The sequence below is a fragment of the Frieseomelitta varia genome, unplaced genomic scaffold (assembly GCF_011392965.1).
Source record: "Frieseomelitta varia isolate USP_RPSP 00005682 unplaced genomic scaffold, Fvar_1.2 scaffold_665, whole genome shotgun sequence".
Classification (NCBI taxonomy): Eukaryota; Metazoa; Arthropoda; class Insecta; order Hymenoptera; family Apidae; genus Frieseomelitta; species Frieseomelitta varia.
Window position 1 is genome coordinate 224,241 of NW_025110440.1, and position 16,441 is coordinate 240,681.

Here is a 16,441-nt window from a genome sequence, read left to right on the forward strand (position 1 = left end):
GTGCATACTATATATACATGCAATGAAAATTAGATTGATATGACAAAATTTATTTCAACGAATTTTTCCGCTGTAAAATATTATTGGAAGGAATTTATAGGAAATTAACGAAGTCGAAGGTCTCGCGGTTTAATATTTAAACTAACATATAGTGAAGATCAAATGGGGTAGAGCGAAAGATTATAATTGAAAATTGCCACGTCGTTTATTCTGTTTCTTTTTCATACGTCGTGTACAAACTTCAAGAACAGTTACAAATTCCTTGCTTCCGATTCAACGAATCAGTGATCGTGAATTCAGAAGGCGAACCACCCCTTTCGCGATCAGAGTTCATGAGAGACTCTTCATTTGCTATTTACCATTTACCATTTACCGCGGAAGGAAATTCGCGAAGGAAAACGGAGAACGGTTCGACTTTTGCATCGGCTTTCTCATAGTGATGCAGCGACAATCGGTGTGCGCGGAGTCGAGCTAAATATACATGTGTTACATACGTGGTCCGAGAAGAGGAGACACGAAATGGCCCGGGAGGCTCGGTGTATCGCCACGCTGGAATCCCATACGGGGAGAATTGAAATTATTCCCCCGATTTTTGTCGTGTCGTTTACATTATTTTCGCCTTTGAATATTAATGGGCATATGCTCTCCGGCGTTATGGCACAAGAAGTAACAACGGCGTATAATACTCGACTCTTAACGTTATTCTATTGTTTGCAAATCAGCTCTATTGTTTTCTCATATACCTCTATACTCTCCCGGTTCCCTCTTTGCCCTCCTCCCTATTCACTCCTCCTCTCTCCGTCTTCACCTCTCTCTCTCTCTCTCTCTCTTTTTCTCTCTTTCTAACTTTGAAACGCTCTTCTTTTACCCTCTTCTTCTTCTCTGCTCTTTCTTTTCGTGCTCAATTTTCTTCTTCTTCTTCTTCTTCTTCTTCTTCTTCTTCTTTCCTCTTATTGTCGTCGTTGTCGTCTTCTTAGCCAATGCTCTCAGCATATACGTATAACATAGTATTTTCTATTTGTTTCTACGATCGTTGCTTCCTTCCTCTGACTCTCTTCCTCTTCGTCCTTTTTTTTCTTCTTCTTCTTTTGCTTCTTCTTTGCTTGCTGTTCCTTCCTTATACTACCGAGTTTCGCCATGGTACCACTCTATGAAACCCGATGGTGGGCTGCTCTGCAATCGAAATCTGCTTTGTGGCGCACGTACTGACTTTCTGATGTCTGGAAAGGGGGCTGGAGTTTCTTTCTTTTCTTTCTTCTTCTTCTCTTTTCGTTTCGACGTTGGTTTCCTTTTTGCTTCTTCTTTGTGGGAGTTGCTCGCCTGTATCAAGTGTTTGGACAGTTCTGAATTGTTGCAAATGCATAAAATAATAACGAATCTTTTTAATTTAAATTAATGAGCAATAATTGAAGGTGGCTGTAGATTAATTTTGCAGAGTGTCTCGTAGTATCACTTTAACGCAAAAAACGATGTAAATCATAAAAGTAATAATGAAAAATGAAGTAAAAATTGTACAAAATGTATAAAGTTAGCATTATCTTATTGCAACTTTTGCAATAACTTTCTAACTGTTACATTAACCCTTTGAGATAGTGTAGAATCTTATAATCAATAGTAAAAAAATTAGTTTACTTATTAGAGAGAGATTCAATGAGCATAATACATTGAATAAATATGTCAAAAGAATATCTAAAGATAAATGCATTTTTAATTTATTATTCATTGTTAAATTTAGATTTTAGATCATTTTAGACTTTAGATTATTTTATGTACTTTTTGATGAAATGATTCACATAATTTTATGAAATTTAATGATTTGCAACATCATAACAAACTAGTTCTCAATAAATTAATCGTTTCCCCGATAGTTATTTAAATTAATTGTCACATTTCATATAGAACCAAAAGGGTGTTCTTATATTTGTGAACTGGAGTGTCGCTGAACATTCTTTTCAAATATTATTATTCGTTGGCCATTAAAGGAAGGGAAGGTGCCTCTCCTTTATGACACGGATTAGTCCGAGTGTGTCTCATACGACAAAAATTCTCATGCTATCCATGATTCTACCAGTCAAATTCTGTCACGTTTGCGCGGCATTCTGGTATCGTGAATCATCCAAGGATAGAACGCTGCTGCTATTCCATGGAATCTGCAGAAGGTCTCGAAACCTTAATTAATTATTCCCAATTCTGGTTGTTAAAACGTCCACCAAAATCGCATGAATCAAAACGAAATAGCTGTGTCCTCGCTTTTTGTCTATTTGATAGACCGTGAGAAGGTTTGGAATCTTGGAATTTTTTTTTTTATGGTTCCTTAGGAAATGACTACTCCCTTTCTATTGACATTGATCGTTCTGAATGATTTTCAAATTTAAGAAAAGATTCAGAATCTGAAAATTCATATACTTTATCTTGAATTCTCATTCGATTTCTCGTTATTACAAGTTATGGAAAAATTTTAAGTCGTAAAGTTTATACGCTTTAGCTTTTATTTTTCATTCTATCAGTCAATTTTCACTAAAATCTGTGATTTTAGAAAATCGTGCAATTTTCTCGTGATCATTATTTTCTTGAAATTTTTGAACTTGTCCATTCTTTGCACCTCATTGTTCAGAGAAAAAAGAGAATTCACTCTACAGCTTCAAAACTTACAAAAATGCGTCGAATTTTAATCTGTTAGACAAAAAAAATCGATTTAACTTTTCTTCTCAATATAATATTGTATTCTAACATCGTATATCATTTGTAGATCATCAGTCAGTTTTATAATTACAAAAATCTTTAGTTAAGAAATGACCCAATTAATAAGTTAAACTTCATAGTTTTCCTTGATCGTGTCAGGAATCAATTTTCTATGTGATACAACTATTTTCGATGTTCCTTTCACGTCTGACTGAGAATAAAAATTCTTTCACGATGAGAATCTCTGTACTCTCAAACATTGTCAGGAAAAAATTTAGAATCCTCGAATCTGTGCTACATACCAATTTTTTCGACTTCTCGGGTATTCTCGAATTTTATCGCTCGATAAAATTTCCCGCGAAACATTCTTCTCGGCGCATTGCCATGCGATCCGCAACGTCGATCCGTAATATTGGGCATCGAAGGTCGATAATTATGAGCATAGAATATAAATGGCGGATCGGTTGGCCACGGGGCCGATTGTCGTGCATATGTGCCACCGTGTGTTCCCCTGTGCGAGGGAGCAGGCAGAAACAGAAAAAGAAAATCGACCCGATTGGCTGAAAATGGAAACGAAAGGAAAGGAAGACACACGCAAGACAAACACGATGGGCGCACGATGTGGCAATCGCTTCATAAATTCAACGACGCCACGGATCGTAGTAGCATCGCAGATACGGCTTCGGAAATCGTACAGGATTCGAATAATTTGCACCGCGATGGGGCTTCCGGGCAACTGGCATCCCTTTCGAGCATCGCGCGTGTTATTCTGATTTTACTCCTTTTTCTTCGTTCCCACTAACGTCCGACCTCCTTTAATAGCAATGGTCTAGGAGAAACTTCGAGCCTGGTCATTGAATTTGGATCATTCGCAATTTCGTTCCATATTTCAATTATAATAAGGTATATATTTCGATACGTTTAGATTGGAAGTTTTTTATCTTATTAAAAGTCATCAAGAATTCTTAGTGTTTTACATAGTTTTAGTAAAATCGAAGAGCTTGAACAGAATTTAATTAATTACAAGTTTTATTAACTAGTGCCACGTTTACTAGAGAAGCTTCGAAACAGATCTGAAAATATATATGTATATTTATTCAGAAGCTGCAAAGTATTTACTGCAAACAATGCAAATGAGAATATTGAAGCTTGTTAATGTGATAATTTAAATTCATTCTTTCACTAGCCTGTACTGGTATTCTTTTATACATTTTCAGATTCAAAGTTCAAAGTTTCAGCTATGTTTAACTCGAACCCCGTTACACAATACTAATAAAATTTTTAAATATGGAAATACATTCATAAAATCTTGAAGCTAAAGAAAATAAATAAATTTCTTCTAAATTCTTCACCATTTTATTCGTTCATTCTCACTAGTGAAGCCCGCCTTTAAATTTCTCAATAAAAGAAATCATTTAATATATTTCATAAAATGAGAATTCTTAATGGGAGAAGACATTGTTCGAAATGCATTTTCTTGGTACACGTTTTATGTGACATACATTTGCACATTACACAGCAAAGGTCAACGACCCTATATACCTCGTACTTGAACGTTTTTGGGGAACCGGAAGCCGTTTCCGTTTCGCATAACGTCTCGAAGAGAGGATGTCGTAACGATAAAGGCGCAATTTCTGTCATCGCGAAAAATCGCCGACCAAAGGTTAACTCGTCGAATTTCTCACAGTACTTGTGCACATACGCGCCAAAGTATCTTCAGTCGAAAATATTCTGGATAAGTGAACGTCCCGTTTGGAAGAAGAAGAGGGTGGACGAACAAATGGTCCACGCACAAAGTTCAGTTCAGAGCGATTCAAAGATTTGCTTTGTTATATCAAAGTGTACAGGGTCGTTTGAAAGAAAAGAATCTTCTGAAAAGCTGAAATTTTATCAATTAAATAGTATTAATGTAGTATAAATGTTGGTCACACAAAGTTCTGTTAGCGCGTATTATTCAAAAAAGATTTATCATATCAAAATTTTGGTCTCCAATGTCGTCTTCAGAGTCAAACGCGATCTTCGTAATGTAATAAATTCAATTTTTTATTGTTCGTGGTCATTATAATGTTAATCTTAATATTTTTCACGTCTATTTGAAAAATGGTTTCTACAAGTATTTCTACATGTCTAAATACTTTTCTTATTAGATTCATACAGTTTGGCTAAAGAACTTCTCATCAAGTTATGTATTGCATTCCCTTTCAACGATTTCACAAAATTATTGCGATATTATTCACATTCAACGCGCAATATGATCGTATTGTAATATTATTTCACAATATCAATAATTTCGCTACAACTTCGCATTATTATTCAGAATGATGTTCTAATTAGTATTCAAGATTGCCACGTTACAGTCCGAATTACTTCATCGCGTCTTTCGAAAATAAATTCCACCTTACCGAAATACCCACTCACATCGAACCGCGAGGAACAATTTCAAATCACGGAAATTTCCCAAGTATCCCCAATTCAACGTCGTCGTTGGATTACATTCCACAAAAAAAAAATAAAAAAAATAAAAAAATCCTCTTACATCACCCCAGATTTCACATAGAAAATTACGTCCGCCGCTCTGTCGGGGCAGACACACCGAAATTTTCCCCTAACCCAAAAAAAAGGAAGGATCGATCCGAACCCCGCATAATTTCGAGGCATTCAACTTTTTAACGACACGTGTCGCGGATTCATAGTGGCGCGTACCGTGTGTCGTCGTCTTTCCCTGTCCCCCTCCCCCCCTTGTTCGAATTGCGTGGGCGGCCCCCTTTCGTCCCCATCGCGAGCACGGCCCTGAGCATGCTGGTGCATTGTACATCGTAATGTATTTTCTTTTAGGTACCGCCGACAATAGCGAGCCTGGCGGCGATGAAGGTGGAGGCAGCTGACCCGAAGGTTTCCGGTGAGTTACTATTTCCGCCTCCTTACGGAATTATCGGGATCGTAATTAGATTCAAATCGAGTCTCCGGCTCGTTCGACGACCCTGCGCCAACCGGCGGGCAAACAGGAAAGGGGAGGGGTAAAGGAAAAAAGAAACCGGGGCGAAACAAAAGGAAAAGATATCGGGGCGACGAGGGGTTGAGTGGGGACAAAAGGCAACGAGTCGCGAGCGATGCACATTGAAATTGGCAATAATCCGTGCTTCGATCAATCCACGTTTGATCCATATATATATATATATATATATATATTTTTTTTAGTTATTCGATTGGTTGAAAAGATCGTGCGTTTTTATTTTGAATAAATTTCACTGTATTATTCGAGGAACGTTAACCACTGAATTATTCGTAACTCGATGGATAATTTAGGATAATTATTAATATTGTTGTATGAATTATTCTTGTATATTACTTTTGGTATATCTTTCGAGTTAAAAGAAAATTTCCAAATTGAAATTTTCGCAGCCACTTTTGAAACTTTAAATTATGTTCAAATGTTTTCTACCATTCTGTAACTTGGAAAGTAAGAGGTAAAGAATGTGAGTCATTTTTAACAATGAGAAAATGAAAATGAAACACTTGAAGTGTACTTGCAATTATTATAAGAGATGAAAGAACAATCAAAATTATAAAAATAAAGAAATGATTGGAAATTAAGTAAAACGCACGAACTTTTCTTTTAAGCTGTTATTTTATTCAGAATCTGTTATCATATGTAAGATGGAATTCTTCATTCATTTATACTTTATATTCGTATATTTTTTGAAATCGGTCCATTTATTTGATTTTTATCATTCTATGTAATATTTGTTACAATAAAAATGAAGGTCTTTTATACTTGAAAGCGTTATCGCACATAGGAAGAAAGTTTTTATTCATTGTGGATAGACGTAGACACGATTTCAGAGCTTTTACCATTTTTTCCATGGTACTTTTACGTTTATCCCATTAAAGAGATAAATCCGATACAACAGGTGGTCTACAATTTCAACAGAAATTAATCAAAAGGTATTCAAGAATCCTCATTTGGATGAAATTGAGTCTTTCGTTACAATAATTGTCCCTGACAAATTTTTCGACTTCTCAAATAATATGTAACATGTTCCAATAGTCAGAAACTAGACTTACAACATGTTAAAATTAATAGTAGAAAACATGATCTTGAATTATTGTCGCGTAAAAATTAACTGATTCTATGAGAAAATAATTCAACAATTTTCCGATTTAATTAAAATTAAATTTATTAATTTAATTTCCGATTTAATTGAATTTATAAATTTAATTTCCGATTTAATTAAAATTAAAATTATAAATTTCCCATGATCTAGACACCCTTGCAACAATTATGTCATAATAACCTTTTTTTCAAAAGAATTCAACTCTCTCGAACAGAGATAAACGTGAACGAGGGTTGCTTTTATCATAAGCTCTTCAATTTTAAAAATGTACACCACAAATCCATTTCCTACGTTGTTTCAAAAGCCAAGACTTCAAAGTCTTTCCGAATATATCAAGACTATTCTGAAAATTGTTTAAACCGTCCCGAGCACAATGGTCCCGCATCTCTCTCGATTCAATTACCAATTCCCACGTGAATCTTGTTCGGTAGCGAAGGACGCACGCGCGTCGCGCCTACTATTTATTTCGATTGAATCCGTGCAGGCTCGTAAATCGTGTACAACCTGACGAAACGAGTCGTGTACCATGCTTTCAGCGTTTTGTGGCCTGGGGCTCTTCCCCCTTTATTGGAATATCCGCCCACAGCATTATGGGAATTATCAAGGAAATGGGATGAGCGCAAATGGGTCCCACGAGGGGGCTGAAGGGGGTTTTCCTGGTCGCGGACGATCGGGAAAGAGAGGAAGACCGTGCGTGGAAACAGATTCATGCAGGTCTCGCCTCCCCCCCCCCCCTCCCCCTCTCCATACACACCCACCACCCCAATATGCTACATTCGAGAAAACTGTGTCACGTATTGATGAAGAAATATCGTTACTATTAATCGCTGCGGATTTTTATGCACTCGTGGGAAAATTTGACACTAGAATTATAGAAAATTTTGTAGTAGTTTGCAAAGACTACTGTAGATGACTCCTACAATATCGGGAGTATTTATTATTATAATATTTGGTAAATATGTATTTTCAGAAATGAAGTCGTCCACAATTTTGGCAATTTTTTTACGCGTCGGTTGAAGCAAAATTGCTCGCAAAGTCCGAAAATATACAAAATACTCAGAAATTAATCGAAGTATGGTATTATAACATTAAGGAAAATTTAGAAAAACCGTGTCATCTTCGACAATCTTTTAATACTTCGTCAAGATCATCGTTCTGAATGGTGTTACAAAAATGTGACCATTTATCGAAAAGTTTACTCAAAGATACATCATTTTCTAGATTAATGTCCTTGCTTGCCATTTTTTCTTTTTTTTTATCGAAATTTCTTCTCCAAAAGTAAGAGAATTCATTAAATTGTACGACAGATTGTTTATTAATTATCGACGCGTGCAGTTCCATCTTCGACAGAAATACCGTTTCGAATCATTTTGTCAAAGACAAGATTAAAACAAATCCCACGGCAGGATCGATCGCCGATGGATTCTCTCGATCGATTGGAACGTTTCTCGAAGAATGGTTACGTCAGACATCATCGGGATTTGCAAAGCGAATCCTAAACGAGCGGCGCGCAACCAGACGAAAAAGTCCCTAAGCAAAAGTGAATCCCGGTGACGTTCTAACGACACATCGGTTAATTTTAGATCGGCCACGAAGGCAACCGGCGATCGATTGGCTATAGAATCGAGAAGTCAGTGACTCGATGAGAATTTCATTAATTATAGGACATCGCGGGGATAGAATCGAGACGTTACGTAATCCCGTCGATACTCGTTTATAAATACGCCGTCTCGAATGGTCTACCTATCGTTCGTTGTGTCTCGTCGATTCCTCTCGTTTTATTAGCAACGTGCGGATTCCTTCTCTCGCGATGCTTCTCTTTCTCTCTTTCACCGACGCGATGAAAGTTGTATGTATATTCGTTAAAATTAGTCCGTCCGATCTGTTCTTCTTCAATTGATCCACCAGAACGTATATGTTGAGATTGATTAAACTCTTCGTTCGTTTGTGGCTCAATCTGTCCATTTACTTCCATTTTAAATTATCATTCTCGCATTGAATATATAACTCGCTATACCGCTCGAGATAGAAACTAGCATATTTGCTTTATTCTCTTTTTTATTATTCCAGCGAAAAGTTTAAAATGAAAATCTTCGTGTCCATTTATTAAGAAACTTGTCATTTTATCCAAAATGAAAATTTATACTTATAAAACACGTATTTACTCCATTTATTTTTAATTATTTCGTCTAAAGATTCGTTACCTATAGCCTTCGTTCATTTACTCTCGATATTCGTGTATTTATTGAATTCAATCCGTTTGTTCCATTCTATGCCAATTATATCCACTGAAACTCCATTGTAAGATGAAAGTCTTCGTTCGTAACGCGAAGGGGTTGAAATGCTACGTTTTATCTCGTTTATCTCATTAGAGGGATGAATCCGATGCAACAGGTGGCTCGTGATTTCAGGTGGACCTCATTAGAGGAACGGATCAGACGCAACAGGTGGTTATAAAATTAAGTCGAGTCAAAAATTGCAAAATTAAACAATGGACAGTCTAAAATGTCCAACGGCAAATACCAGTCCAGGGATTGATCAACTGCTATTCTCCCACGATATTATTCTATAATATACAATTATAGCTATTCTCTTCAGTTTATTTCTTTCATCTACTTTGCGTTATTATCTTCGTTCTCTTTCTCTCCTTTCTAACCGTCTGCACTCCCGTCTATCATACAGCTCGACGACGAGCGTAGTTTTCAGTTGAAAACGAAGAAACGAATCAGGACCGACAGCGGAAATTATGGTAATCGTTTGACAAAGCAGAGTCCCGAAGCGGAGATGGGGTTAGAGAGAAAGAGAGAGAGAGAGAGAGAGAGAGAGAGAGAAGTGGGCGGCCTCTCTCTCTCTCTCTCTCTCTCTCTGGGTCGTCTCTGTTATCCAGAGACGCATTCCCACAATTTCGGATCGGCCAATCAACGTCTCGCGCTCCCGCACGGCATTAAGCTCGTCGCGCGAGATCCGCGGTTCAAGCCGAATAAAATAAAATTGTAGCGTTGTTGCGCTCCTCTCGGGTTCGTCGTTGCTGCCGTTGGACACGAGAAAGGGAAAAAAAGACAGTGAGAAAGAGAGAAAGAACACGGTAGCCGGAGGAAGAGCGACGGTGGAAGAGACACGCAGATGGTCAGAAGAGAAAGAAGGAAAGAGAGAAAGAGAGAGAGAGAGAGAGAGAGAGGGCAGCAATCAAAGCTGATTAAGCCCACAACTGGGGAATCTGTGGGGCCAGTGTCTCACGCCAATCTCGCCCAATCAACCGGTTGGCCGGGGAGATTTAAAAAATAGAATGCCTACTGTCAATTGTCCCATAATTTAAATAAATCGAATAAATGGACAAAGTGGCCAATTAGAGTAGTTGCTGCTTGCTGCTTTAACGCATTATTCTCTCTTTCTCGCGGTGTCTTCGGCCCTCTCTTCCTTCCACCCCGCCCCACCCCCTCCGTGCCCCGCCGCGTTCGCGAGAGTGTCTCATCGCTGGACCATCTTCCAGCGTGTCTCCTTCGGAAGGCTCTCTTCTTCCCTTTTCTTCACCCTGCCGGTTCGTCTTGATTCTTGGTCTCTTTGTGCTGATCGGCGGCTCTCTTCACTGGTTGTTCGACGTCCACGTTGACTCACGACCACCTTGCGTTCATGCGCGCTCACGTACACTTATACTTGGCAACGGCGTTTACGCCACCGATGACTTAACTATTGGTGAACGCGCGCGCGCATGTATGTAACACACGTCGATGCAACGTATGTTGCAATTGCACGTGATGGTTTATCGCTTCCGTCGTTCCCTACTCGCGAAACGCCCGTTTCCAACCGATTCTGTAATTTTCACGGTTTATTTCGCGCGATAGAGGGTTGTTCGAAATCATTGCCGTCCGAATCCCGATAACTTTAGACGCTGTTATACCTGTTTGTGTCCTCTTGGTTTGGTATTTGTAGATCCGATTGTAGATCAGATGTACAGCGAAAGTATTCGAATTACTCGTCAGAGAGAAATTTCATTGGCACCGTCACGCCGATTATACACGGATAAAATTTAAAACCAGTTTGAAACACACGAGTATTATACAAGTTACAAGATATTTATTGCAAGCATATATTTAGCACACGACGTAAAGCATGTAATAAAGTGTTTCGCTAAATTGATGCAATGGATATCGGCTATTTAAATAACTTTATACCCATCTTCCTACGTGAAATTTTATTAATATTAATCGAGCCTCATTGTAGGTGATAATGTAACTCCAAAACGCTTCGTAACAACAGGGCACGTAATAAAGAAGAAAATTCCTACGAGCGTTCGAATATTTCCGTGAGCATTTCGTATCTTCATTATCTTCATCCTCGTCGCATGGGCAACGATGACGAGATGTTATCGAGCGATTCGAAGGTCCCTCGGTTCGCGGGCAATTGTTAATCACGCTTGTATACGACCGCCATTCCCTGGATGTACAAACGAAGCTTAATTGATTATCGGCGACCCGTGGCTCTCTCTCTCGGCTTCGCCGGCCTCTTCGATTACCGTCGCATCGAAATTTCAGCGAACGCGCGTTACGTAGAACGCTACGGACAGGCTTCAACAATTACAAGCAATTTACGACTGGAACAATTACCGCCGACATCCGTGAACCAACGTCGGCTGCACCTGTTCGACATTCATTTACGACGGATGGTTAACAGGCTCGTTGATACGCATTAAATACAATTTAATTAACTGTGACTCTCGGTTTAAAGAGAGGCGCGCACCCATCCCCGTGGGTTTGCATTAATATGCCGAACATACGCCGAAAATTGTCCGCGTTGCATACACACGATTTGACGCCGCGGCGAACGTTTAATCGACGCAACGCACCATGGTTCATTACGATCGAGATTGGATATTTTATTTAGCCTTTGAATTTTTTTAATTTTCGCTCGATACTCGCAGTCGGAATTGAGGAAATAAATTTTCCTTTGCAGTGGTTACGGGATTACGTAGATTTTCAAGTACAGTTATTTCAATTGTCTATGTTATTGCGGTTATTTATTTAAAATTGAACGGGATTCGTAAAAATGATAGAAAATTTAAAATAGTTAGACTTGCTGTTTAAACGAGCCATTTATAAATCATTGTAAAATAGAAACGAGAGTTTATTGTACAAAGTTGCTTATAAATTGTAATCTTCAACTCGAACCTTTTCTGCGTAATTCAAAAGAAAAGAGACTTCTTCCTTTTCGTACAACAACGATTAATATTCGAAAACACATTTCAGTCATTTTGTAACAACAATACTAATCGCGATGACTCGTTAACCGTGCTTGCTGCGATTTCTTCTCCTACATTTACCAACATCTAGCGGTAAAATTCAGATTAATTCTCAAACGGCGGATGATTTCTGCACTTTATCGAAGTTGGGGGGGGGGGAGTGAACAGGCGAGAAAAATCGTCAGATCGTGTTGTATATCGTCGTGGCACTCTCCTTTCTGAGAAAATCTCATTAACTTCGTGTTACGGTGATTAACAAATCAGCTCGGCGGAGGTTTTAATCATCACGCGCGTACACGCTGGGGCGAGTGAGCGAGCGAGCGAGCGAGCGAGCGGAGGGAGTACGAAGAAATTCTCTATTCGATCGGCGGGGTTGCACGTTCGTCGACCGGGATAAAAATGCACCGTATTAAGCGGCCAATTATGCGAATCTGGCTCATCTCGGCGAACGAGAACGGCTGTGTAACGCATGTCTGGAAGGTAGATAAGGTATACCCTCGTACACGAGGTTCTCTCGTACACCTACGTGCGGCTGGTAGAGTGAAGCCGAGAGCCAGCCGACCAGGCAAATAACAAATAAAGCATAAACGGGAGCTACAATAAATAACTGGTGCACCGCGTTCTCTGCATATACTCGGAGCTACGGACCCTTCGGGGCCTTACGTCTCTCTCTTTCTATCCTCCCTCCTCCCCTCCCTCTCTCTCTCTCTCTCTCTCTCTATTTTTCTCTTTCTCTTCTGCTCGTTTCTCCCCTACCATCGTTCTCCTACGTTCTTCCACCCCCACCAATCGGGGGGGGGCCCCTTTAAGCACCATATATATGTCATAACGCAGTCGCCAGGAGAGCAACAGCAGCAGCGACGGCAGCACAGGCTTTGAGAAAAATCGTTCCTGACTTATGCGGTTGCCGTGAAAACGGATTTAGGAGGCCACTCTGTTGTTACTTCGTTTTATTTGAGCAGCGGAATTTTTAAGGAATTACACCTCGGGTCTCGGGAGCTTCTCTCCTCATTCGCAGAGGGGAACGTACGCCTTTGGGATGAGATTTGGGAACGACCAAACGTCGGATTTTCGGTAATCTTCTTCCTCCTCCACGTGGAACTTTATTATGCACGTAATTATTTAGCGTATGAAGGAAAAAGGGCGAGTGATTTGACATAAAATTGTAATAAATTCGCATTATATATATATATTCTTTCTCGGTATTGCGAATTCGAAGAGCGATTCTCCAAAAGTATAAGTCTATTTTTCTTTTTTTCTTTTACTAAAGAAGCCACGTGCACGTATCAAAAAATAATTAATGCAGGGAATATTTTAATTTCAATGCTACGAACTTACACGCTCGAGATAATGAGCAGATAAATACATGCGTGCCGGTGTTTGAGAAACAACGCCCTGTAAACGAATTTCATGGTCGATTAAAAACACCTTCAGAAGAAATTTACACGGACGCCGGAGCCATTGCTCGAAAAAGATCGAGGGTAGAAAATTCAGCGAATTAACAGCTAAGTAAATATTTGACAGGTAAATTTCTTGTTGCTGGTTTCCTTCTCGCCTTGCAAACTCTCTTGCGTCCAGGCCCTCTCCGCATAATTGGTTACAGATGCATTATTCTTCGGCTCGGCTCGTTTCGCAGCCCATGCATAAACATTAAACTCTTACGACATGGGCGTCGTTGCCTCCTTTTTTTTCTCCTTCTTCTTCTTTTTCTTCTTCTTCTTCTTCTTCTTCTTCTTCTTCTTCTCTTTCTCTCTTTTTTCCCCAACCCTTTTTTCCCCCCTCTCCTCTTTTACCGCGGCCCTCGGACCGATTGTGTTTCTAATTTCGCTAACACTCGTGAACCCGTCTGGGACTGATTGAAATTCCTCGCGACTGTTTGAGAAAGGACCGCGCGTTCGAGATCTTTGACTCTCGGCTGCCCCCGAGGTGGATGCGGCGCGATAAAAAATAATTAAAGACCCTTTTGATCTCGCCAAGCCGGAGGAGATCGTAAATTCAAATGCACTTGGCAGAAAATATCGACAGACCGTGCCGATTTAGCACAATACTTGTGATTCGCTTACAATTTCACTCAACTCACAAAATCGGTTGACGATTTGGAATTTCAAATGAAATTTTGAAATTCCTCGCTGATCTCGAGGGGCGCATTCAAGGCTTTTCAATACTTAGCGTGGAGATACAAATTCTTCTTGTTCTATATTTTTAAGTTTACAAAAAACGAAGGCTCGAATGAAAGAAACTCGGATCGAGAAACACTGTCTACAATAATAAAAATATAAATTATCCATTCGAGGATATCACACCTATGAATCCTAAAACAAAACCCTGATATGATATACTCGAACTAATTGAAACTTTCCAGTAAAAAAATCTCTCAATGTACACGCTTCATTCTCATTCGCTAAATAAGAAGAAGAACTCTCAGAGCAAGGATAGGACACGGCGAATCGGGACGTAGAGTCGAGTTAGAGACGCAGTGGTCTCCGTGTTCCCCCGGGTAAAAAAGCTGCTGCGAAAGCCAGGCGGATTGGAAATTTTATTATTTATATTCGCGAAATTTATTATCGCCCTGACTGGCCCCCGGGGGCCCTTGTGAAACGGTCGTGCCGTCCCACCCCCCACCCCCCTTCTGGTATTCTTTCCGCGGCTCTCCTCGTGGTTCCCTCTCCCCGTCGGCAGTCTTCTCGCGCCGTCTCGTCGCCGGCCTAATTTATCGTTCCTCAACTTTTTATTAATTTCTTACCGCTCGCGGAATCGCGATCGCATTAAAAGGAACGTCCACGACCGTTGAACGGTCACCGAAATGCATCGGTACACAGACGGAATGCCGTCCCTAATTTTTCGCTCTTCTCCATCCTCCCCCGTCTCTCTCTCTCGCTCCTCCACGTTCTCCGCTGCGAACCGCGAGGATCTCCTCTTCGTTCCGTTCTTTCAGCGCGCGCGGCACCGTGTCCGGCTAGCTTCTGTCCCATCGATGCTATCGGCATACCGTCAGAAGAAACACATTTTTCCGCAAAATGCCGCGCTGGTGGCGCTCCAACCACCCACCCTCTCCTTTCATCACTTAAGCGTAAAAACGGGACTCGGCTGGAAATTCCGCGCCGTGGATTATTCAGATATTTTTCTTGGCTATCTTCTGGCGTCAGATGACGCCTTTGTACGTGGTGTATGGTGAAATTGGACGTAGCATTTGTAAGAACAGAATAGATTGGCAGATGCAATTGTCGGTGTTGATAAAGTTGAGAAAATTTGGGGGAAGTTGTTGAAAATAATGTTATCACTGTCTTTAATATTAATATCGATATCGTGACGTTGATATTTATATTATATTATCCACGTATATTGGTTATTATATTGTTATACTATTATATATATTTATTTATTTTATCATAATATCATAAATACTTGAATTTCTCTGAATTTTACAAGATCATAAAACCCAAACCCATCGCGACGTTACAGTTATTTAAATTTCCTTAAATGTCATAAAATTTCGAGAAATCCTCGAAATTTTAACATTAAGGAGAAAAAAAAAGAACAGGACGAATCATAAAAATACAGTCACCCCCGGCGTACAAACAGAATCGCGATGCAAAAATTAATACCGATAACCTTTCAGAGTAGTCTTAAAAAAAATCTTATAACGAGTTTCCAATCGATAGGAGGCTAAAAATGCTTGATCGAAGAGAGGGCCGGTTTCAAGGTTCGCGACAGCTCGAAATTAGAAGGATCGATTAGTTAATCGTTACGCCGCGGTACGTGTACGCGATAAAGTACGGGTATTCTTGGCGGCCGAAAAATCGCGAAACGTCGGCCAGGAAAAAACGAGGACGGGCAAAACCGAAACGAACCGCGAGCGTTGAGGGATCGAGGACGGAGGGATCGAGAGGGGGCGTGTTGCACACGATCTGAAATACGCCTGTTCGTTTAGATGAGGGTTAGAAGAGGGCGAGAAGGGAGCGTTTCGAAGTATCGTTCGATCGAGCAACGCGATGGATTCCTGAGTTTCGAGGACGGCATGCGGATTGCCAATCGGTTTGTTTCCCGATACAAAGGCGATCGGGGCCAATCGAGAGCGGCCAACAAACATTGCGGCATTTGCACGTGATTTCGCAATTCCCTTTTCGAACTCACCACTTTTATTGCCAGATATTCTAGCCCCTGGGTTACCACTCAACCCCTCCTCCCCGACCTCCCACCCTGTTTCTGGCCTGGTCTCGCGTTAATTATAGCGGAGGAACGGTGGAAAAAAAGAAGCGAAACTATTAGGTTGCTTGATGGCTATATGTATATTATATGCTGTGCATTATATTTATATTCGTTTGGTGGAATTGAACGAGGATTGTTTTTATTGCGTTTTCTTTTTCTGTGGGTGTTTAGATTTTTTTTTTTTTTTTTTTTTTTTTTT

General features: G+C 40.0%; 1 protein-coding gene across 5 annotated transcripts in view; it reads left to right on the forward strand.

Annotated features, from left to right (window-relative positions):
- Window positions 1-16,441, forward strand: part of LOC122535037 (zinc finger protein castor homolog 1-like) — a 142,790-nt gene that overhangs the window by 98,873 nt on the left and 27,476 nt on the right. For all 5 annotated transcript variants that reach the window (XM_043666198.1, XM_043666197.1, XM_043666196.1 and 2 more), the window contains one exon: window positions 5,518-5,581. In XM_043666198.1, coding sequence (XP_043522133.1) covers window positions 5,518-5,581 — 64 coding nt within the window. The remainder of the gene's footprint in view (window positions 1-5,517; window positions 5,582-16,441) is intronic.